General features: G+C 44.9%; 1 protein-coding gene across 2 annotated transcripts in view; it reads left to right on the forward strand.

Annotated features, from left to right (window-relative positions):
- Positions 1-1,181: 1,181 nt before the first annotated feature.
- UQCC2 (ubiquinol-cytochrome c reductase complex assembly factor 2) overlaps positions 1,182-25,856 on the forward strand; it is a 34,776-nt gene continuing 10,101 nt past the window's right edge. Inside the window, exon 1 of one of the 2 annotated variants that reach the window (XM_077295496.1) lies at positions 1,182-1,403. In XM_077295496.1, coding sequence (XP_077151611.1) covers positions 1,266-1,403 — 138 coding nt within the window. In that variant the 5' untranslated portion in view covers positions 1,182-1,265. The remainder of the gene's footprint in view (positions 1,404-25,856) is intronic. The other variant, XM_077295497.1, reaches the window with a different exon arrangement.

Raw genomic sequence — 25,856 nt, forward strand, 5'->3', positions numbered from 1 at the left:
TGTCGGTGTATGATGTGATGTCAGCTTTCTATCGGAGCCTGTTGGTGTATGATGTGACGTCCGCTTTCTATCGGAGCCTGTCGGTGTATGATGTGACGTCCGCTTTCTATCGGAGCCTGTCGGGTTATGATGTCATGGCAGCTTTCTATCTCTGCCTGTCGGTGTATGATGTGATGTCAGCTTTCTATCGGAACCTGTCGGTGTATGATGTAACGTCCACTTTCTATCGGAGCCTGTCGGTGTATGATGTGACATCAGCTTTCTATCGGAGCCTGTCGGTGTATAATGTGAGGGCAGCTTTCTATCTGTGCCTGTCGGTGTATGATATGACAGCAGATTTCTCTCTGTGCCTGGCGGTGTATGATGTGATGTCAGCTTTCTATCGGAGCCTGTCGGTGTATGATGTGACGTCAGCTTTCTATCGGAGCCTGTCAGTGTATTATGTGACGGAAGCTTTCTATCTGTGCCTGTCGGTGTATGATGTGATGTCAGCTTTCTATTGGAGCCTGTCGGTGTATGATGTGACGGAAGCTCTCTATCTGTGCCTGTCGGTGTATGATGTGACAGCAGCTTTCTCTCTGTGCCTGTCGGTGTATGATGTGACGGAAGCTTTCTCTCTGTGCCTGTCGGTGTATGATGTGACGGAAGCTTTCTCTCTGTGCCTGTCGGTGTATGATGTGACGGAAGCTTTCTCTCTGTGCCTGTCGGTGTATGATGTGACGGAAGCTTTCTCTCTGTGCCTGTCGGTGTATGATGTGACGGCAGCTTTCTCTCTGTGCCTGTCGGTGTATGATATGACGTCAGCTTTCTATCTGTGCCTGTTGGTGTATGAGGTGACGGCAGCTTCCTAGTGCTGCCTAACGGATTAAAGGCAAAAAATAATACTGCATTTAAGGGAAAATGAAGCCAAAGTGACTTAGCGCAATATTAACAATCTCTACTAATTTCTTCCTGAATATGAAAAATGATGGTAAATGTTATCTACGTGATGCGATTGTAAGGAAGTCCCAAGTAGCGGTATAAAGAGTAGTGACGTCACATGCACACAGAAACCAGTATGCTGCACGGCTATGAGCGGACACCCGTCACCCGCTGTAATGACACAGCGTCTACCTCCGTCATCAGCTCAGCCCAGCAGGCGTAGACACGCCCACACAGCGCTAGGCAACAAGACGTGCCCACAACAGCGGCAATGCAATTGGCTAGCTGTGAGCACACCCCTGTGTGCTGATTTGCCAGTCATTTCATTGGCGAGTGTGATGTAAATGGCGGCCTCACGTTACCGGCGCTTTCTGAAATTATGCGAAGAATGGCCGGTAGACGAGAGCAGGAGAGGCAGGGACTTGGGCGCGGTCCTGAGGCAGCGGGTAGCCCAGGCTTTCAAGGAGGGCGAGAACACAGAGGTGCGTATCGGACCCATAGGGCCTGACAGCTAGTGGGCGCACAGTATGAGAAATGTCACATGATCGGTAGGAAGAGGAGGTACCGTATTCATGCTGTGAGAAGCGCATTCAGCCAGCTCTACACTGACCGCGAGATTCACGGTCACGTCACGTCTTCTGACCGCTGCGCTGTGCGGGGCCCCGGCATATAAAGCGGTGTTAAGCTCTGATCTAGCAATATCGGAATCTGTGTGATCAGTGCGCTAAGTGCTGACAATGAAAGCTCCGCTCCTGGAGCGCCGGTATTCGGGCTCTGCACTCACCTTCTACATGGTGCAATCAAAGCATTTCATGTGACCCAATGTATAAGGCTACTTTCACACTAGCGTTTTTTTCAATACGTCACAATGCGTCATTTTGGCAAAAAACGCATCCTGCAAAAGTGCTTGCAGGATCCGTTTTTTCCCATTGACTAACATTAGCGACGCATTTGCGACGCATTGACACGACGGTTGCGCCGTGTTGTGGCGGACCTTCGGCTGCAAAAAACGTTCCATGTAACGTTTTTTGCTGCCGACGGTCCACTTTTTCGCTTTTTCCGCCCCCACCTCCCCACACTTCCCCGCACCTCACAATGGGGCAGCGGATGCGCTGGAAAAATGCATCCGCTGCCCCCGTTGTGCGGCGCAGAGAAAGCTAGCGTCGGTAACCTCGGCCCGACGCACTGCGACGGGCCGAGCCCGACGCTAGTGTGAAAGTAGCCTTAGGCTACGTTCACATTTGCGTTGTTTGAACGCACAACGCATGCAAAACGCATTGTTTTGTGACACATGCGTCCTTTTGTGGCATGATTTTTGACGCACAAAAAATGCAACATGCTGCGTCCTCTGCGCCCTGACGCGTGCGCCAAAAAAGACGCATGCGTCACAAAACGCAAGATAACGCATGTCCATGCGCCCCCATGTTAAATATAGGGGCGCATGACGCATGCGCCGCTATGCGTCGCCGAACCTGCACCCGACGCAACGCAAATGTGAACGTAGCCTTAGGCTGCTGCCAGTGCCCGATCACCGTGCCCCTACCCGGCTCTGTAGATTACCAGCGGCAAAACATGGGGACGCTAAACTGAGAGACTGTGAGATTCTGTTCCCATGGGGATTTCTGACGCCGTAGATTGCTGCTGCAGATCCCGGTGTCTCCGCATGTGAACTGGGCCGTGCAGATTTACCGCGTCCAATACATTCTGTTGTGGAAATTCACATGCTGCGGGGAGTCTACACAGGGTCAACTAGAAGCGCAGTGGGCATGAGGTTTCCATATATCTCACCCACTGTGCTTGTTCTGTAGAGCGCAGGTGAGCGGAGTCCTGATCCTGGGCACATAGATTGCAGATTTCCTGCGGATCCGCAGCATTTTTTTTTCCACGCAGAAACACTGCAGATCTGCAAGTGATTTACAGTACAATGTAAATCAATGGCAAAAAAAAAATGCTGTGCTGATGGTGCGGAAAAATCTGCATGGAAACGCAGCAGATTCAAAAACGCATCAAATCTGCACCTGTGTTTTCTGCCAAGAGATGCAGAAAATTCCAGAGGCTAATCTGCAACATGTGCACATAGCCTTAAAGTTCCAGCATCGGGGATGGGATTTCTATACTGTGAAAACTGACCTGGTGCAGTTTTGCAATCTGCAAAATGTCAATTTCTCTGGAGTATGATGAGTTTTCTGTGCCATTTTCCGCATAGACTTGTATTATCCACTTTTGTTTTTCTGTAATCAGCATTTGAATTAGATTTCTGTGCACAGGGGCCAACTGTACATGGGGTGTTCTTCTCTCTGTAGTTCCCTGTCCCCTCCGCCGCCGCCCGTCCTATGATTCCCCGTCCCCCTCAGCCAAGCCTGTGATTCCCCGTCCCCCTCAGCCCAGCCTGTGATTCCCTGTCCCCTCCGCCTCCTTCAGGCCTGTGATTCCCGATCCCCTCCATCTCCTTCTGGCCTGTGATTCCCGATCCCCTCCATCTCCCTCCGGCCTGTGATTCCCGATCCCCTCCATCTCCCTCCGGCCTGTGATTCCCGATCCCCTCCATCTCCCTCCGGCCTGTGATTCCCGATCCCCTCCGGCCTGTGATTTCCCCGTCTCCTCCACCTCCCTCCGGCCTGTGATTTCCCCATCTCCTCCGCCCCCTTCTGGCCTGTGATTTCCCCGCCACCCTCCGGCCTGTGATTTCCCCGTCTCCTCCGCCTCCCTCCCGTCTGTGATTTCCCCGTCTCCTCCGCCTCCCTCCGGCCTGTGATTTCCCATCTCCTCCGCCTCCCTCCGGCCTGTGATTCCCTGTTCCCCCACATGGACTATTGATCTGAGTGCAGTGTGTTCCACTGACTGATGGAAAAAGAATCAATGCATTAGCACATTGTGGCCATGGTGGCCTTTTTTTTTTTTTACATTCTTCAAGTTTATCGCTATAATCGTATTGACCTGGAGAAACATGCTGCCAGGTGATTTTTACCATGATTTGCATACACTATTTTACTTCTGTCTTGACGTATGAGGGCTTGTTTTTTGTGGAACAAGTTGTCGTTTTCAATGGCACGATCCATTTTACCATACAATGTACTGAAAAACTGCACCAAAAAAATTGCAAATAGTAAAAAAAAAAAAAAAAAAACGCAAACTCAGTTCAGTTGTTTAGGTTTTTTTTTTTCTGGAGGGGACATTCATTCTACTATAAAAGTATCCTGGCAATATGGTTCTCCCGATCATTGTGATTATAGTTTTGGCAATGGTGTCCGTTAGGTGCTGCTGTCAGAGATTGACAGTTAAGTGGTTAAACTTCAGTGATCGGATCTTACTCTGGTCGCTGAATTTAAATAGCGATGTGTAACAAGGTGACACGGGGTTGTAGTCCTAGCCGAGTCCACTAAGGCACAGTCAGTGAGCACCCCAGCCGCTTGCACATAGAAAGACAGGTAAAGTCATGGTCCTGTAGAGCACAGTCAGTTACCTATATCACAGGATTGCTCTCTGCGCTGGAAACACGTCCTCAGATACACCACAGGTCACGTTCTGTCCAAATGTTAGAAACTTTTAATGAACATGAAGAAAGTTGAGAAAAATAGAGTAATACTTACTGCACTTTCCCTGCGTCTTCCACGAGGCATACAGCAACCGCGGCTCCCATCTGGATTTTGGGAGCCAACAGTCCATCTGCAGTCACTCCCATAGGACTAGGACCCATCCCCACTGCCCAGCAGTCCTTGGCAGCTAAGGACCAACCCGGATTTGCCCTGTTGAGGGCAGCGTAAAGTACTGCAGTGTGCAGGCGCCTGGCCTCTCTGACCTTTCCCGGCGCCTGCACACTACAGTAATTTGCTCTGCCCTCAACATGGCAGAGAATTACGCCTGCTCAGGAGCCGCGACAGAAGCAAGGAAGATGACGTCATCGCATGAAGATGCGAAGCCCATCGGACCCGAACCGCCCTTGGGTGAGCTAAATCTAACTTTTACCCTTCGCCACAACAGCACCCCACGTGTGAGAGAGGGATCCGCCCATAGGAACAGGAAACCTACAGAATAAAAGGAGGCAGTCCCCTCTCCTCCTCAGGATCAAGAAGGGAGAGGGTTCTATTCCCCTTTATTCTTGATCAATAAACCAGATGGTTCATTCAGAACCATCATAAATCTCAAAAAATTAAATTCCTTTTTGCGTAATCATACCTTTAAAATGGAATCCATTAGTTCTACCATCAAACTTTTGTTCCCTAGATGTGTCATGGCCGGGATAGACCTAAAAGATGCCTACTATCATCTTCCCATACATGCCGAACATCAGCAGTACCTAGGGGTAGCAGTCATCCTGGCAGGACAGGTTCGTCACTTTCAATACGTAGCAATGCCATTTGGGCTTTCTATGGCTCCCCGCATCTTTACAAAAGTGATATTAGAAGTGATGGCTCATCTACGCCAACGGGACACTTTGATAATACCCTACCTAGATGATTTTCTAGTAGTAGGAAATTCTATACTTCAATGTAAAATTTGATTATCTAATACAATCTCGTCCCCACAGGAGTTAGGTTGGATCGTCAACTTCGAAAAGTCCAGGCTGAATCCAGAAACCGTTCAAACATTTCTAGGAATCCAGCTAGACTCCGTAAGTCAGAAATGCTTCCTCCCACAGTCAAAAAGAGTGACTATAGAATCAAAAGTGTCAGAGGCAATGGACAAACCACACATGACACTAAGGAAAGCTATGTCCTTACTGGGATCATTATCCTCATGTATCCCGGCTGTGCCCTGGGCACAATTTCATACCCGTCAATTACAGTCTGAAGTATTGTCGGCTCAGGGAAAAGGACATCTGGAAAGTAAACTAACTCTTTCCAAAGATGTCATAGAATCCCTATCCTGGTGGCTAGATATGGAGCACCTTTCAAAGGGTGTACCATTTATAATAGACCCTTCTAAGATAATTACTACTGACGCCAGCCCTATGGGGTGGGGTGCGCATATGGAGGATAGTCTGGCCCAAGATACTTGGGACCAGGCAGAATTAACATGTTCTTCCAATTGGAAAGAGTTAAGAGCGGTAGAATATGCCTTAAATCATTTTCTTCCACAGATTCAAGGAGCACATGTAAGGGTTTTCTCGGACAATTCCACCACAGTGGCATATGTGAACCGTCAAGGTGGTACAAGGTCAGGAAGTCTGATGACCATAGCAGCAGACATCTTCCAGCTAGCAGAGACTGATCTCGCATCCCTAACAGCCCTACACATCAGAGGTGTAGAAAACATCAAAGCAGACTACCTCAGTCGAAACATGTTACGCCATGGGGAATGGACCTTAAACAGAACCATAATCAAAATGATAACAAGATCATGGGGTATACCACAGATAGATCCGTTTGCCACAAGAGTCAACAGACAAGTAAAAAGGTTCGCTTCCCTAAACTTCATGGATCATCCAGACATGTTGGATTCTCTCCACCATCCTTGGAAGTTCAAACTGGCATACGCCTTTCCTCCAATGTCTCTGATTCCACTAGTGATCAGGAAAATCAGAAGTGAACAAGCAAGAGTAATCCTCATGGCACCCTTTTGGCTAAAGAACATGGTTCTCTTGTCTCCAGACCATGTGTCTATGCGACCCATGGATTCTTCCATCAGACAAGGAGCTGCTGTTCCAGGGCCCCTTTTTCCACCCACAAGTGAAAGGTCTTCACTTGACGGCGTGGAATTTGAGAGGCAACTATTAAGTTCAAGTGGGTTTTCAGTGGAACTAGTAAACACCCTTTTACTAAGTAGGAAAAGATCCACCACCCTAATATATAGTAGGGTATGGAATAAATTCTTAAATTTCTATACAGTACCGTTCACTAAGCAAGTTCCGGTGACACCTATTCTAGAATTCTTACAAAAAGGCAGAGAATTAGGGTTATCGGTAAATACCTTAAGAGTTCAGGTCTCGGCATTAGGAGCCCTATATGGATGCAATATAGCAGCTAATAGGTGGATCTCTAGATTTATAAAGTCTTGTGAACGTAGTAAACCGGTCTATATTCCCCGTCTACCTCCGTGGGATTTAAATCTAGTACTGGAGGCCTTAACCAGCTCCCCCTTTGAGCCACTAGATTCCATACCTTTAAATGTCGTAACATATAAAGTAGCCCTATTGGTAGCCCTAACCTCAGCTAGAAGGGTTACTGACATCCAGGCCCTATTAGTAGACCCACCTTTCTTACTAATATTTCAAGATCGGGTAATACTAAAACCAGACCCCTCATATCTCACTAAGGTGGCATCCACCTACCACAGATCACAGGAAATTTTTCTACCTTCCTTTTTTGATTCTCCTGTAACTCCAGAACAACATAAGTTCCACACGTTAGATGTCAGAAGAGCCATCCTGACCTATATAGAAAGGTCTCAGACATGGAGGCAGAGTAGGGCTCTGTTTGTCTCCTTTCAGGGCCACAAGAAAGGACATGGGGTCACAAGAGCTACCATATCTCGGTGGATCAGAGAAGCTATCTGCTTGGCCTATACATCAAAGGGCGAGATTCCTCCAGTGGGGATAAAAGCACATTCAACACGAGCCATGGCTTCCTCCTGGGCGGAACAAGCAGATGTACCAATCCATTTAATATGTAAGGCCGCAACCTGGTCAACACCTTCTACCTTTTACAACCATTATAGACTTGATCTATCTTCTGACCTGACCTTTGTTAGAGCTGTTCTTAGTACAGTAATCCCACCCAGATAATGATTCTCTGAAAATCTCTCATGTGGGGTGCTGTCGTGGCGAAGGGTAAAAAGCCGGATTACTTACCGGTAATGCCCTTTTAATGAGTCCACGATAGCACCCATTTACAGCCCTCCCTGATTATGCACAGTTCTTTCTTTTAAGCTCACAAATAATGGTTGTATAGAGTTTAAGACCTTTATGTTGCTGAATAAGAATTAATACTAAAGCTTTTGCGGTTCCCTTTTTATACTCTGTAAACTAAACTGAGGAGGAGAGGGGACCGCCTCCTTTTATTCTGTAGGTTTCCTGTTCCTATGGGCGGATCCCTCTCTCTCATGTGGGGTGCTGTCGTGGACTCATTAAAAGAACATTACCGGTAAGTAATCCGGCTTTTTTTTTCCATTACGTCCCTCCAGACAGCACCATGGAGGTAGTCCTTCCTTGACCTATAGCGGGACAGGATCACCTTGAGGTTGAAAGGCCCCTCCCTCCTCCACCCTCCAGTGTTTTTCCTCTCCCTACAGGGTATGGTTGTATGAGAGGTTGCTCCTAGAGTGAAGATAGCTTGTGGACGTCTACAGCCTTGTCTTCCCTTCCCTATCAAGCGGTCCGTGGCCAACACCTCACTGGGTAGAGGTCCCTCATCTATCAGTTGCTGTACCAGACGGACTCAGGGATCTGGTGTCTCAGTCTTCTCTTCCCCCGGTCAGACAGACCGTGGCCGACTCCTCTTTGAGAGGTTCCTCTGCCAACAGCCAGCCTGTGCAATGCGCTCAGAGTAATCGTGGGGCATGTCCAATCCTTCCCCCTGTCAAGGAGCCCAGGGTGGAAACTCCCCAATGGGGAATTCCTCAGCTCCAGAGACCAGTCGAGCGGACAAGCTTCTGGGTAGAGCCGCTTCCTCCCAATGAGGGGGGCTCTCTGCTCGGACGCCAGCCGGCAAACACCCCTACTTCCAGAAGCCGCATGGTGGAGAAGGCCATTGCACTTCCAGTGACGTCAGAGCGGGGCGACATAAGGTCGGCGTGCGTTCCACGGAGGAACGCGGAAGTAGGTCACAGGAAAGGAAATCATTGACAGTAATGCAGCATTCCTGACGGGACGCTGCTTCCCTCCATGGTGGGCTCTCGGTGTTGCCAGTGCCCCCTTTTTTCTAGCAGGTATGGAACCAGCACAGGTGAGTGCATGGTGGAATGTTGCGTTGATGGCTTAAGCCTCTGGGCTGATGCTAGTCTCATGCCTTTGTGCCAAAACTGGGTCTGGAACCCATGTGCTGAGGTGTGTTTCCACATATATGCAGCTAGGCCTTGGACCTCTAGGCTATAGTAAGGCCATATATCCAGGCTAAATCTCATGATTTGACTTCAGTTTGTTGCAGGTCATGTCTGCACAGAGCCTTATGATTGGACTTCAGAGTGACTTTTGTGAAGCATGTTTTCCATGTTTTGGTTCAATAAACAAGTGTTTCACTTTTCTTTGCAACTTAACTACTCCACCCATAGGAGGACACAGGGTGTTAATGCAGCACATTGTCTCCATGAAGACTACCCACCAGCTGTGGCTCATTAATTAGCTCCTTCGGGTGGGGTCAATCTGACAAATGAGATATACTTTTCAGAGTGGAGATTTATCTGGAACTCTGAGAGATTGCTCTCTTGCTTGAAAGTGTGGGCCTGGTCTCTTGTTTTGCACCTTCAAGCATGGCCTAGTCACTCTATGCATCATATTGCATCATACTACCTCTATGCATCATATTGAGTGCATCATATTGCTTCGTGGTTCCTATGTGCATCATATTGCATCACATTGCTTCATAGTGCCTCTGCATCATACTGAATCATAGTGCCTCTATGCATCATATTGCTTCATAGTGTCTCTGTGCATCATATTGCACCATAGTGCCTGTATGCATCATATTGAGTTCCTCTGTGCATCATATTGTGTCATAGTGCTTCATGTTGTATCATGGTGCTACATATCATGGTGCTACATATTGTATCATGGTGGCTCTGTGCATCATATTGCTTCATAGTTCTTATATGCATCATAGTGCCTTTGTGTATCATATTGTATCATGGTGCGTCATATTGCTTCGGTGCCCTGTTCTGATGGGGTATCATTAGTGTGTCATAGTGCCTCTGTGCTTCATAGTACCTCAGACTTTGTGCCTTTTTTGCCTCTGGGTTAGACTTTGACGTGTGCCTTGTTGCGTGGCTTCACCTTGTATCATCGGCCTACCACTTCACATTTTTGTCTTGGGCCTCAACTCTGGTTAGAGTCCTCATGTTTTTGTACCCAGATCCCACTTCTGTTGCTTCATTCTTTACAACAAGGCTTAGCCAAACAAACAGCTATGCTTGAATTGGCTTAGTAAATTGGCAGTTCTTCCTTTTGGAACAGATCTCTCACGTGAGCTACTACCCTGAGTGCTAAAGGCAAGTCTATTTCATAATTAGCTTTAAAAAGTGACATGCAGTACTGTGCAAATTAATTGGGACAAAGCAAAAAATAAAATGTTATAATGCACTGCTACATACTAATTCTGAAAATTACCTTTTTCCACTGGCTAGTTGACCACGATTTATTTATTATATATATTAAAACTGGTTTGAATCACTGACTGGTAACCAACTTACAATTTTACTTAAAAAAATGCTTTGTCCCAATTAATTTGCACAGCACTGTACGTCTTTTTAGTTCATCCTATAAAAGGACATACTACTGTCCTGGGAGCAGAAAATCCCACGAGGTGGAAGGAAAGAATCCTTCCCATCTCCAAATGCGGCAATCAGACTAGTTGCCTTGACGAACATCCAGTAGACAGATTCTTGACCCATAAATCTGTTGCGTTATGTTTACCAGGGACGGCAACACTGCCTTTTGTACCTTGTGGCGAATCAGCAGCACTGCGTCATGTGGCAGAGGATCCCATTCTCACGGCTCTTAAGATAAATGAAACTGTATCCAGGGCTCTTGCTGTTAAGAACCCATAGTCTCACTGCCTCACAGTAGATAATCTCCCTCTGTGATGGGAAGAAACCTACTTTTCTCTAGCCATAGAGCATGGTTACTCCCACCATGGCAGTCTGGGTATATAAATATCCCTGGGAATATTGCCTTTTAGGATATGTCTGTCTATCTATCTATATCTGGACTAATGACTCGTTATAGAGGCAGTTTCAAATAATCTCTTGTGTCAAAATAATTTAGACATCTAAGGATTCGGAATAGACGTGATCTCCTGGATGAGTAATGTGCGTACATCAAAAACAAGAAAAAGCATAGGCCATAAAAAATGGGGATCACCAGGCAGAATGAATATGTGCAAAAACACCACAACTTTTTTAAACTGAAAACAATGGACAATAAGCATTTAAAAACATTTAAAAACACTAAGAACAGTGCCTATGATATGGCACATGCCTGTACAGAAGTGGAAAGGGGAAAGAAAAAATGTAAAAATGTAAACACAGGTCATACACACCTATATGGACAGCATATTTACTAAGTGCAAGGGGTGGAAGCACTACATGAAGTGGCAAAGGGATGTGCCAATATATCTGCACAAAGGAAGTGTAGGTGTTAGGGTATACAGTTGACTCCACATGTAATGTAGCACTACTGGGCATGAAGCCCTCAAGTTAGAACATCAGGCCCTATAAATAGAAGGCATAGACTGCTGCAAGCATGGAGTAACATCATCACCACAGTACACCTAAAGAAATGCCACACTCAACAAATAGGGTGTCTCTAAATATATGTTATTGAATAGTAAGCATATAGACCCTACTGTCCCACAGAGAAAACACACACAATGCACAAAAAGTCATTTAGAGTGCAGATGTAATGCTCTAATACCGCAAAATACCTAGGTGTGCAAAAAAGCAGGACAGCCAAATCCCCATCAACACTTGGGCATAATAGCCCTATGCAATCTTACACAGGCATAGAGGAAAGCGGATACCCTACGCGTGTCGCCACAGCAGTGGCTTCATCAGGGGTGTGGTTTTCGCAGCAAATGTCCATGTTTAAATACCTTAATACCAAAAGAGTAAGTTGAAGCAGCTGTGTTGTGTATCTCGGCCGCGTGGAACAAGGAACAAGCCAGAGGTATCCAGTGTCCGGCAGTACTAGCTGCGCATGCGCCAATTCATAGAGGCCGGAAGCAGTGGGTGCCTAGCAACACTTAGATGTGTGGACGCTTAGCAAGCTGCGCCCACGCAACAGCGCAGCAAAAGTGTGGTCCAATCGGGCGTACGCACGTATAAGCTGCACCGACGCCGGCATTTAAAAAAACCGGAAGTTGTCGTCGCTGGGCAGCAGATGCATACATAGCGCTCAAGCGTCTGTTTACCGCTGTAGAACATTCAGACGTGTGCAGACTGCGCCCATATCAAGGCGCAACGGAGGTGTAATCCAATCAGAACACCTACACATATAAACTGCACCGGCGCCGGCATTAACCCCTTCCCGACCCATGACGCCACGTAGGCGTCATGAAAACCTGTGCCAATCCGACCCATGACGCCTATGTGGCGGCATGGAATGATCGCGTCCCTGCAGATTGGGTGAAATTGGAGTTAGCCCTTTCACCCGATCTGCAGGGACAGGGGGAGTGGTACTTCAGCCCAGGGGGGGTGGCTTCACCCCCCCCCCCCCCCCCCCGTGGCTACGATCGCTCTGATTGGCTGTTGAAAGTGAAACAGCCAATCAGAGCGATTTGTAATATTTCACTATGAAAACTGGTGAAATATTACAATCCAGCCATGGCCGATGCTGTAATATCATCGGCCATGGCTGGAAAACCTAATCTGTCCCCCCCCACACCCACCGATCGCCTCCCCAGTCCTCGGTTCTGTCCCGTGCTCCCCTCTGTCCTCCTGTCCGCTCCCCCGTCCTCCTGCCCGCTCCCCGCGTGCTCCGATCCCCCCCCTCATACTTACCGAGCCTCCCGGTGTCCGTCCGTCTTCTCCACGGGCGCCGCCATCTTCCAAAATGGCAGGCGCATGCGCAGTGCGCCCGCCGAATCTGCCGGCCGGCAGATTCGTTCCAGCTACATTTTGATCACTGTGATAAAACCTATCACAGTGATCAAAATAAAAAAAATAGTAAATGAACCCCCCCTTTATCACCCCCATAGGTAGGGACAATAATAAAATAAAGAAAATATATTTTTTTTCCACTAGGGTTAGAATTAGGGTTAGGTTTAGGGGTAGGGTTAGCGTTAGGGGTAGGGTTAGAACTAGGGTTAGAATTAGGATATGTGCACACGGTGTGGATTTGGCTGCGGATCCGCAGCGGATTGGCCGCTGCGGATTCGTAGCAGTGTTCCATCAGGTTTACAGTACCATGTAAACCTATGGAAAACTAAATCTGCTGTGCCCATGGTGCGGAAAATACAGCGCGGAAACGCTGCATTGTATTTTCCGCAGCATGTCAATTCTTTGTGCGGATCCTGCAGCGTTTTACACCTGCTCCATAATAGGAATCCGCAGGTGAAATCCACACAAAAAACACTGGAAATCCGCTGTAAATCCGCAGGTAAAACGCAGTGCCTTTTACCTGCGGATTTTTCAAAAATGGTGCGGAAAAATCTCACAGGAATCCATAACGTGGGCACATAGCCTTAGGGTTGGAATTAGAGTTAGGGTTGGAATTAGGGCTAGGGTTGGAAATAGGGTTAAGAATAGGCTTGTGGTTAGGGTTATGGTTAGGGGTGTGTTGGGGTTAAAGTTGTGGTTAGGGTTGGGGTTAGAGTTAGGGTTGGGATTAGAATTAGGGTTGGGATTAGGGTTAGGGTTGTGGTTAGGGGTTTGTTGGGATTAGGGTTGTGATTAGGGTCATGGTTAGAGTTGGGATTAGGGTTAGGGGTGTGTTGGGGTTAGTGTTGGAGTTAGAATTGAGGGGTTTCCACTGTTTAGGCACATCAGGGGTCTCCAAACGCAACATGGCGCCACCATTGATTCCAGCCAATCTTGCGTTCAAAAAGTCAAATGGTGCTCCCTCCCTTCCGAGCCCCGACGTGCGCCCAAACAGTGGTTTACCCCCACATATGGGGTACCAGCATACTCAGGACAAACTGGGCAACAATTATTGGGGTCCAATTTCTCCTGTTACCCTTGCGAAAATAAAAAATTGGGGATAAAATTAAGCACACCAGTAGCGCTTCAGAAACTGTGAATCCTGCAGCGGATACAAATACAGTGCCACCCTTCTGTATTAGTAGCTATAAACAGGTATATATATAAAAATAATCCGCGCTGGGTTCTCCAGTTTTGTGACCACTAAATACCTCCAAAAAAAAATAAATAAATAAGTATTTGCACCTTTTATATGACTTTAAAAAACTATTAAAAAATAAGTTTGTGCTGTGTTTTAAAATAGCTCCACCGTGGAGCACGACATTACCATAAGGAAATTCTGAGCGAGGTAATTGATTTTTTACCTGGTGCGGTATAGTCGATAATGTCCACAGTTCCCTTTAGTCGGTCTTTGTAAAAGTCCAAATGTGGAAAAATGCGGCTTCGGTGGAGTTTTTTTTCTCTTTTCCTTTCACGTGAGCGGGCTCCAGGCAGTGCCCCGGCCGGCGGCAAACAGCCCTATGCTTGCTCACTGCTAGTAGCGACTATGCACTGTTGTGCAGCTCTCGGTTCTCTGCCTCTGCAGGACCTTGCGTGACGTCACGGTCATGTGATTGCTCACGTGACTTGCTACAGATAGCACGGTGGACCAATTTCCTACTAGTTTCGGAATAGGACGTATTCCTTCATCAGGGATGGTCCGTTCTAGATGTCCTCCACCTATATAGCCCGCATTGGTCATATGTCCACATCATATATTAAAGGCGAAAAGCTCAATCTCACTATTCAGGCCCTTCGGTGCTAGAGTGTCCAGTTGAAATATCATTTTTGTTTCCTCCCTGGACATCTGCTGAATATAATTTCCTCTCCGCCAGCTTTTATTAACAACTTTAAGGCCTGTGATTAGAATATCCACGCTTGCGCCATTATGATGAGTGAAAAAATGTTTCGACAGCGGGTGGCCTTGAAACTTTTTATTAATGTTTCTCAAATGTTCATTGATCCTTATTTGCAATGGTCGTTTAGTTCTATCCCTGCATGAAGTGTAAAGCGTGTAAATTATTAAAAACAAAAAAACAACTCTCACTTACTAACGGAAGCACGGAGTGGCGAATAAAAGATTTTATATCTTGCAATACGACAGGGGTTATTTACTCTATTAAATGCCCCTGCAACAAATTATATATAGGTCGAACTAAACGATAACTGCGTTATAAACTTCTGTGAAGCACTTGGGGGTTCAAAGTGCTCACCACACATCTAGATAAGTTCCTTGGGGGGGGGTCCAGTGTCCAAAATGGGGTCACTTGTGGGGGGTTTCTACTGTTTAGGCACATCAGGCGCTCTGCAAATGCAACGTGACACCCGCAGACCATTCCATCAAAATTTGCATTTCAAAAAGTCACTGCTTCCCTTCCGAGCCCCGACGTGTGCCCAAACAGTGGTTTACCCCCACATATGGGGTATCAGCGTACTCAGGAGAAACTGGACAACAACATTTGTGGTCCAATTTCTCCTGTTACCCTTGGGAAAATTAAAAAATTCCGGGCTAAAAATCATTTTTGAGGAAAGAAAAATTATTTTTTATTTTCACGGCTCTGCGTTATAAACTTCTGTGAAGCACCTGGGGGTTTAAAGTGCTCACTATGCATCTAGATAAGTTCCTTGAGGGGTCTAGTTTCCAAAATGGGGTCACTTGTAGGGGAGCTCCAATGTTTAGGCACACAGGAGCTCTCCAAACGCGATATGGTGTCCGCTAACGATTGGAGCTAATTTTTCATTCAAAAAGTCAAATGGCGCGCCTTCCCTTCCGAGCCTTGCCGTGCACCCAAAAAGTGGTTTACCCCCACATATGAGGTATCATCGTACTCAGGAGAAATTGCCCAACGAATTTTAGGATCCATGTTATCCTGTTGCCCATGTAAAAATGAAAAAATTGAGGCTAAAAGAAATTGTGTGAAAAAATAAGTACTTTTTCATTTTTACGGATCAATTTGTGAAGCACCTGAGGGTTTAAAGTGCTCACTATGCTTCTAGATAAGTTCCTTGGGGGGTCTAGTTTCCAAAATGTGGTCACTTGTGGGGGAGCTCCAATGTTTAGGCACACAGGGGCTTTCCAAATGCGACATGGTGTCCGCTAAAGATTGGAGCCAATTTTTCATTCAAAAAGTCAAATGGCGCTCCTTCCCTTCCGAGCCCTGCCGTGCACCCAAACAGTGGTTTACCCCCATATGTGAGGTATCAGCGTACTCACGACAAATTGGACAACAACGTTCGTGGTCCAGTTTCTCTTTTTACCTTTGGGAAAGTAAAAAAATTGTTGCTAAAAGATCATTTTTGTGACTAAAAAGTTAAATGTTCATTTTTTTCCTTCCATGTTGCTTCTGCTGCTGTGAAACACCTGAAGGGTTAATAAACTTCTTGAATGTGGTTTTGAGCACCTTCAGGGGTGCAGTTTTTAGAATGGTGTCACTTTTGGGTTTTTTCAGCCATATAGAACCCTCAAACTGACTTCAAATGTGAGGTGGTCCCTAAAAAAAATGGTTTTGTAAATTTTGTTGTAAAAATGAGAAATCACTGGTCAAATTTTAACCCTTATAACTTCCTAGCAAAAAAAAAATGTGTTTCCAAAATTGTGCTGATGTAAAGTAGACATGTGGGAAATGTTATTTATTAACTATTTTGTGTCACATAACTCTCTGGTTTAACAGAATAAAAATTCAAAATGTGAAAATTGCGAAATTTTCAAAATTTTAGCAAAATTTCCATTTTTTTCACAAATAAACTCAGAAATTATCGACCTAAATTTACCACTAACATGAAGCCCAATATGTCACGAAAAAACAATCTCAGAATCGCTACGATACGTTGAAGCGTTCCTGAGTTATTACCTCATAAAGAGACACTGGTCAGAATTGCAAAAAACGGCCAGGTCATTAACCCCTTCCCGACATCTGACGTTATAGTACGTCAGATGTCGGGTCCCCTGCTTTGATGTGCGCTCCGGCGGTGAGCAAAGTCTGGACATGTCAGCTGTTTTTTACAGCTGACATGTGCGCGCAATAGCGGCGGGTGAAATCGCGATCACCCGCCGCTATTAACTAGTTAAATGCCGCTGTCAAACGCAGACAGCGGCATTTAACTACCGCATCCGGCCGTGCGGCCGGATATGAGCGCATCGCCGACCCCCGTCACATGATCGGGGGTCGGCGATGCTTGTACATTGTAACCATAGAGGTCCTGGAGACCTCTATGGTTACTGATCGCCGGTGGCTGTGAGCGCCACCCTGTGGTCGGCGCTCACAGCACACCGGCATTTCTGCCGTGTAGCAGCGATCTTATGATCGCTGCTGCATAGCAGAGCCGATCGCGTTGTGCCTGCTTCTAGCCTCCCATGGAGGCTATAGAAGCATGGCAAAAGTAGAAAAAAAAAAAGTAAAAAAAAATGTGAAAAAAATAAAAAAAATATAAAAGTTTAAATCACCCCCCTTTCGCCCCAATCAAAATAAATCAATAAAAAAAAACCCCAACCTACACATATTTGGTATCGCCGCGTTCAGAATCGCCCGATCTATCAATAAAAAAAAGCATTAACCTGATCGCTAAACGGCGTAATGAGAAAAAAAATCGAAACGCCAGATTTACGTTTTTTTGGTCGCCACGACATTGCACTAAAATGCAATAACGGGCGATCAAAAGAACGTATCTGCACAAAAATGCTATCATTAAAAATGCCAGCTTGGCACGCAAAAAATAAGCCCTCACCTGACCCCAGATCACGAAAAATGGAGACGCTACGAGTATCGGAAAATGGCGCAATTTTGTTTTGTTTTGTTTTTTGCAAAGTTTGGAATTTTTTTTCACCACTTAGGTGAAAAATAACCTAGTCATGTTAGGTGTCTATGAACTCGTACTGACCTGGAGAATCATAATGGCAGGTCAGTTTTAGCATTTAGTGAACCTAGCAAAATAGGCAAGCAAAAAACAAGTGTGGGATTGCACTTTTTTTGCAATTTCACTGCACTTGGAATTTTTTTCCCATTTTCTAGTACACGACATGGTAAAACCAATGATGTCGTTCAAAAGTACAACTCGTCCCGCAAAAAATAAGCCCTCACATGGCCAAATTGACGGAAAAATAAAAAAGTTATGGCTCTGGGAAGGAGGGGAGCGAAAAATGAAAACGGAAAAAGCTCCGGGGGTGAAGGGGTTAAGGTCAAAATAGGCTGGGTCATGAAGGGGTTAAGAAAACCGGAAGTTGCCGTCACTAGGCAACAAATGCATACTGGACACTCAAAACGTCTATTAACCGCCATAGAGCACTTAGACAAGTGCAGACTGTACCTGCACATAAACATATTCCCATCAAATGCACATGAAAGCACAAAGACATGTGAACAGGCGCAGATATACCTGTGCTGAAAATTCCCACCGCCTAGCAGTTGCACAAAAAGACTTGTAAAAATAGCGCCCGTACACACAGAAAAACCTGATTATGTGGCTGCTCTGATCTACAGCAGTCAAGCCCCATATAGAGCCATTGGAATAATGTCCAATGTATATACACATAAGGCTGGTTTCACACTTGCGTTTTGATCTGCAGCATTTGTAAAAAAAACGTAGGTGGTGAAAAAACGCATGTAAACGCGTGCAAACGCTGCGTTTTTTAGACGCATGCATTTTTGCATGCAGAAAAAAAACGCGGCGTTTTGACGCATTTACATGCGTTTTTTTCCTACGTTTGCGTTTTTGAAACGCATGCTGAGAAGTGTGTGACAGCTGCCAATCATCAAAATCAACTAGAAAACCCACTATTAATAGAATTAGCTAAGGTCAGGGTTAGGGTTAGGATCCCTAGGGTTAGGGTTAGGGGTAGCTTTTTATTAGAAGAATGTCCTGGTCACCAGGTCACTGATAAGCCACCTAGCACCATCAAGGTGATAAAGGGATCCAAACTCTACCCCTAACCCTACCCCTAACCCTAGGGATCCAAACCCTAACCCTAGCCCTAGGGATCCAAACCCTAACCCAAGGGATCCTAGGGATCCATAGGGATTGGCTATTATGTTGACCTGGAGACCAGGACATTCTTTGTTCAATGTGGACACCCCAAGATATACGGTATTGCTATAGAGTACTAAAAATATAAACTCGGAGAGTATTCACTGTCATATTGTTAGGGGTAGGGTTAGGGGTAGGGTTAAGGTTAGGGTTTGGATCCCTAGGGTTAGGGGTAGGGTTAGGGGTAGGGTTTGGATCCCTAGGGTTAGGGGTAGGGTTAGGGTTAGGATCCCTTTATCACCCTGATGGTGGGGGGTGGCTTATCAGGGTGTATTCTTGTTTTTTTCTATAAAAACGCATGCGTTTAAAATGCAAGCAAACGCATGTACGCAAAAACGCATGCATTTCCATAGACAATGTATTTTTTTACGCAAATCAAACGCAAATGAATGCATGCTTTTTTTGTGGCCAAAAAAACGCCTCTGAAAATTACTACATGTTGCATTTCTGCAAAAGAACGCATGCAGCAAAAAAAAGCATGCGTCGTAAAACGCGGCCAAACGCGTACAAAAAAACCGCATGCGTTTTTAATGTTAAACATAGGAAAAAAAACGCATTTGTTTTTTTCGGTAAAAACGCTGCAGATCAAAACGCAAGTGTGAAACAAGCCTAAGTATGACTAGGATACAAAAATAACATGCCCATGGTTCAAACCAGTAACTAGGCATCAGGAAAGGAGCCAAGCCACAGTCTGAGTGTGCTCTCAAACAAACAAACGAACAAATAAAATAAAATAATAATAATAATGGTACGACTGTATCATGATGCAGTTGCTTAGTTTAATCATAAGAAAGAAATAGAACACCAATTATTAGACTGTATCATATATCATAAGAAAAATACAAAGTATACAAATCATAGTTACCAGACATGCCCATTGTACCAAATACCCAATGACGGAGTACACTGTATGGCATACCACGTAGTAATGCGCGCCGATATACAAATACCGGTATAACAAACATGCCAAATGCAGCCCACGCCATATATGACTCTTGTGTAATGGCACAAATGATAGGGTACGCTTAACCCTAGGTTGAGCGCCATATTCGAATTGAGTCAAGTGTAAATAAAATACAAAAAAGACATCCAAGTAGAACTGTAGTTGAACACACATGCGTTAGTGTTATCCCTAGGTGTGGGCCAGACCAGGGGAAACACTACACGTGTACCTGTAGACACACCACCGTCCCATTCCAAACTACAAGGGTTCTGAAAAGACTGTTGTAACAGATGGCGTATTTCCCCCTATCAAAAAAATGCAAGAGATGGCAACCCAAGAGGATTTGGAGCAAGTTGAAGCATCAATGGTCCCTGATGGATGTAGATATAAATATGCTGTCCATATAGAGAAAAATACAGACAGAACCTGATGTAATATAAGTAAAACTTAGTCAGTACAGCAAGGGTATTGGGGTAACCAGGAATCATACACCAAACCTCGATCATAATGGAAATAAACATGCTGTCCATATAGGGAAACATTAAATGTTTTTAAATGTTTTTAAATGCTTATTGTCCATTGTTTTAACTTTAATAAAGTTGTGTTGTTTTTGCACATATTCATGCTGCCTGGTGATCCCCATTTTTTATGGCCTCTGCTTTTTCTTGTTTTTGTGTCCATATGGTTTCTTGAGGTCATAGTTGGATCCCAGTCTCTAATGTTCTGTGGTGCCCCCTTATACTAATTAGTAGAGGTAATGTGCGTACATCCCAATGCTCTGCCATTATCCAGGTACTAACTGTTATTGGTTTGATCTTCTCGCAGTCCAGGGTCTCTGTCCTGCAGGTCTCCTTGTAGTAAGGTACGCTGGTCTGTAACAAAGGTTTAACCTGAGCCTAGGAGGACCGATGAAGGAACAGTCCTGTGCTGTTAAGCACATGCAGCCGATTACTGGTCTGTACAGTCCTCATTGTATTGTGGTTATGACTATCACCATATATTGCTGGGCAGTAAGGTTTTTTTAAACCTATTCTGGGACTGCGGTGTTTATAAGTTTCTATCACAATAACTGTAATAACTCACTGCGGTTCATTATTGGTATTGGAGTACAATGGGTGTATTTCACTCTCGGTTTCTGCTCCATACCTTGTTTACTACATTCATACTGAAATTGGCCATTATAGATGTATCTCAGACACTCACTACAGTGATTATCTTTGCGGATCTCTTTAGATATCTATATTTCTTCTGATCTTTCTGATTTATACGTCTAGCCTGGTTCTTGCCTGGGACTTTGGTCCTTGAGCTTCTGTACCTACCCTGCTGTAGGCCTAGAATGCTGTAGATAAGCCCTTAATGGCGTTGGTCGCAGCTTATATGCGAAACATGAGGTGACAGATTCCCTTTAAATTGGTGCAGAAGGGTCAGGGCGTGGCTGAACCCGCTCATGGAAAATAGAGCCGTTCCTTACGCCAGAAATGTCACTCCAGTCCCTGATTGGAATAATGTTTCTAGCAAGATGTAAGTCAGTGGTGAGATGTCCCAAGTTCACGAATAAGTGTGTTTCTTAATTAATTTGGCACATCTTGTTCCAGCATGCGTTAATATGGCTGGTATAAGTCGAGTCCGACACATCGCTGATCGGGTGGACAGATTACTGGGAGGGGCTGGTGAGGACCCAGCGGTCATGGTGCACATTGGCACAAATGACAAAGATAGAGGTAGGTGGAAGGTCCTTAAAGATGATTTCAGGGAATTAGGCTGCAAGCTGAAAGCAAGGACCTCCAACGTGGTATTTTCCGAAATACTGCCTGTACCACGTGCCACGCCAGAGAGGCAACGGGAGATTAGGGAGGTTAATAAGTGGCTCAAGAATTGGTGTAGGAAGGAGGGGTTTGGGTTCCTGCACAACTGGGCCGACTTCTCAGTTGGCTACAGGCTCTACGCTAGGGACGGGCTGCACCTCAATGGGGAAAGTGCAGCTGTGCTGGGGGAGAAAATGGTTAGAAGGTTGGAGGAGTGTTTAAACTAGGGAATGGGGGGAGGGTATTCATTTTATAGGAGGGGAAGATAGTGCAGATAGAGACCTGGGCACAAATAAGGAAGTTGGCGGTGGCATGGGGGGTGGGGTTAGAACAGTTAGTAATTTAAGAAAGAATAGAGGTACAGAGAGTAACATCAAGTGCATGTATACTAATGCCAGAAGCCTCGCCAACAAAATGGATGAATTAGAACTAATGTTGTTGGAGCATAATTATGACATGGTGGGGATATCTGAGACGTGGCTGGATGAGAGCCATGACTGGGCTGTTAACTTGCAGGGCTATAGCCTGTTCAGAAATGACCGTACAGATAAGCGAGGGGGAGGGGTGTGTCTATATGTAAAATCTTCCTTAAAACCCATCCTGCGTGATAATATAGGTGAATTTAATGAAAATGTAGAGTCCCTGTGGGTGGAGATAAGGGGAGGGGGAAAAAATAATAAATTACTGATAGGGGTTTGTTATAAATCTCCAAAACTAATGGAAGCAATGGAGAATATCCTCGTAAAGCAAATAGATGAAGCTGCGACTCAAGGAGAAGTCATTATTATGGGGGACTTCAACTACCCTGAAATAGATTGGGGAACAGAAACCTGCAGTTCCAGCAAAGGTAATCGGTTTTTGACAACTATGAGAGACAATTACCTTTCACAACTGGTTCAGGACCCAACAAGGAGGGGGGCACTGCTAGACCTAATATTAACCAACAGGCCAGACCGCATATCAAATATAAGGGTTGGGGGTCACTTGGGGAATAGTGATCACAAAATAATAAGTTTTCATGTAACCTTTAATAAGATGGGTAGTAGGGGGGTGACAAGGACACTAAACTTCAGGAGGGCAAATTTCCAACGGATGAGAGAGGATCTTGGTGCAATTAACTGGGACAATATCCTGAGACACAAAAATACACAAAGAAAATGGGAGACCTTTATTAGCATCCTGGATAGGACCTGTGCACAGTATATACCGTATGGGAATAAACATACTAGAAATAGGAGGAAACCAATATGGCTAAATAGAGCTGTAAGGGGCGCAATAAAGGGACAAAAAGAAAGCATTTAGAGAATTAAAGGAAGTAGGTAGTGAGGAGGCATTAAATAAATACAGAAAATTAAATAAATTCTGTAAAAAGCAAATCAAGGCAGCAAAGATTGAGACACAGAGACTCATTGCCAGAGAGAGTAAAAATAATCCCAAAATATTCTTTAACTATATAAATAGTAAGAAACTAAAAAATGACAGTGTTGGCCCCCTTAAAAATAGTCTGGGTGAAATGGTGGATGAGGAAAAAGCCAATATGCTAAATGACTTTTTTTCATCAGTATTTACAAAAGAAAATCCCATGGCAGACAAAATGACTAGTGATAAAAATTCCCCATTAAATGTCACCTGCTTAACCCAGCAGGAAGTACAGCGGCGTCTAAAAATAACTAAAATTGATAAATCTCCGGGCCCGGATGGGATACACCCCCGAGTACTGCAGAAACTAAGTACAGTCATTGATAGACCATTATTTTTAATCTTTAAAGACTCCATAATAACAGGGTCTGTACCACAGGACTGGCGTATAGCAAATGTGGTGCCAATATTCAAAAAGGGGACAAAAACTGAACTCGGAAATTATAGGCCAGTAAGCTTAACCTCTACTGTGGGTAAAATCCTGGAGGGCATTCTAAGGGATGCTATGCTGGAGTATCTGAAGAGGAATAACCTCATGACCCAGTATCAGCACGGGTTTACTAGGGACCGTTCATGTCAGACTAATTTGATCAGCTTCTATGAAGAGGTAAGTTCCGGACTGGACCAAGGGAACCCAGTGGACGTAGTATATATGGACTTTTCCAAAGCTTTTGATACCGTGCCACACAAAAGGTTGTTACATAAAATGAGAGTAATGGGGATAGGGGAAAATATGTGTAAGTGGGTTGAGAGCTGGCTCAGGGATAGGAAACAAAGGGTGGTTATTAATGGAGCACACTCGGACTGGGTCACGGTTAGCAGTGGGGTACCACAGGGGTCAGTATTGGGCCCTCTTCTTTTTAACATATTTATTAATGACCTTGTAGGGGGCATTCAGAGTAGAATTTCAATATTTGCAGATGACACTAAACTCTGCAGGGTAATCAATACAGGGGAGGACAATTTTATATTACAGGATGATTTATGTAAACTACAAGCTTGGGCTGATAAATGGCAAATGAGCTTTAATGGGGATAAATGTAAGGTCATGCACTTGGGTAGAAGTAATAAGATGTATAACTATGTGCTTAATTCTAAAACTCTGGGCAAAAAAGACCTGGGTGTATGGGTGGATGACAAACTCATATTCAGTGGCCAGTGTCAGGCAGCTGCTACAAAGGCAAATAAAATAATGGGATGTATTAAAAGAGGCATAGATGCTCATGAGGAGAACATAATTTTACCTCTATACAAGTCACTAGTTCGACCACACTTAGAATACTGTGCACAGTTCTGGTCTCTGGTGTATAAGAAAGACATAGCTGAACTGGAGCGGGTGCAGAGAAGAGCGACCAAGGTTATTAGAGGACTGGGGGGTCTGCAATACCAAGATAGGTTATTACACTTGGGGCTATTTAGTTTGGAAAAACGAAGACTAAGGGGTGATCTTATTTTAATGTATAAATATATGAGGGGACAGTACAAAGACTTTTCTGGTGATCTTTTTAATCATAGACCTGAGACAGGGACAAGGGGGCATCCTCTACGTCTGGAGGAAAGAAGGTTTAAGCATAATAACAGACGCGGATTCTTTACTGTAAGAGCAGTGAGACTATGGAACTCTCTGCCGTATGATGTTGTAATGAGTGATTCATTAATTAAATTTATGAGGGGACTGGATACCTTTCTGGAAAAGTATAATGTTACAGGGTATATACACTAGATTCCTTGATAAGGCGTTGATCCAGGGAACTAGTCTGATTGCCGTATGTGGAGTCGGGAAGGAATTTTTTTCCCCATGGTGGAGTTACTCTTTGCCACATGGGTTTTTTTTGCCTTCCCCTGGATCAACATGTTAGGGCATGTTAGGTTAGGCTATGGGTTGAACTAGATGGACTTACAGTCTTCCTTCAACCTTAATAACTATGTAACTATGTATAAGACTATCATCATACTAATGTGGGCACTGACACGGCTTTTTATTTGTCAGTATGGAGCATTAGTTATGGGGCTGTCGTAGGCTGTAATATAGGCATTATTTAGTGTATTGTATGGCCATATTCTTATGTATATTTTATCTATACATCTTTGGGAGGTCGGCTCTCCGTTACATTTGTATGCTTGGGAATTTTTAATCTGACCTCATGGAACCTATAGGAGGCGGATAGTCTGGATAGTTGGACTGTCAGAGAAAGTATAGAGAACGCTTTAGGATAGAGCTAAAGATAAAGCTTTGAATACCAAATGTATGCGGCATATAAAGGGTTAGTGTGCATATACATAATTTCCCTACCTTTTTCCCTGATGGTTCCTCTGCTCCTTTTAAGGTGTCATTCATTCCTCATACTTTGCCTGTTGTCTTCACTCATCCTGCATGATGTTATTTTCTTTTCACATTGAACATTAGTGATTATTCTCCCAGATTTGACAAGTTTGACAAATGATGTCATAAAATGAGCACTGTACAAGTCTGACAAGAATGTTCGAACACCTAATACCAGTCGCTTTCTTCTAACAACACTTGAATACACTCAATGTTCAACATGTCGCAGGCGACTTTATCTTATTCCACACCAGTCGTTACCAACAGTGTCGGACTGGGGTGCCAAGGGCCCACCAGTAATTTGGACTTTGGGGGAGCCCGCTTTTCCCCTGCATACAAATATTACACTACCCTCAATCACAAATTTACCTATATCTCTATAGAATAGTTAACTGGGTAGTTTGGTTAATGAATGCTCAGATGCTGTTTGGTTTTTTTTCTGTACAGAGTGAATAAAGTGAATTATGCCAAGTGCTGCCCATACAGTGGGGTTGGGGGCCCAGGTCTGCACAGGGGCCCACCGGGGATTCCCCTGTTCCCTTATGGGCCAGTCCGAGCCTGGTTACCAACTATTTTTCAGTGGCATAAGCTCGTCTGT

This window comes from Ranitomeya variabilis, chromosome 3 (genome assembly GCF_051348905.1).
Source record: "Ranitomeya variabilis isolate aRanVar5 chromosome 3, aRanVar5.hap1, whole genome shotgun sequence".
In the NCBI taxonomy this organism is placed as follows: domain Eukaryota; kingdom Metazoa; phylum Chordata; class Amphibia; order Anura; family Dendrobatidae; genus Ranitomeya; species Ranitomeya variabilis.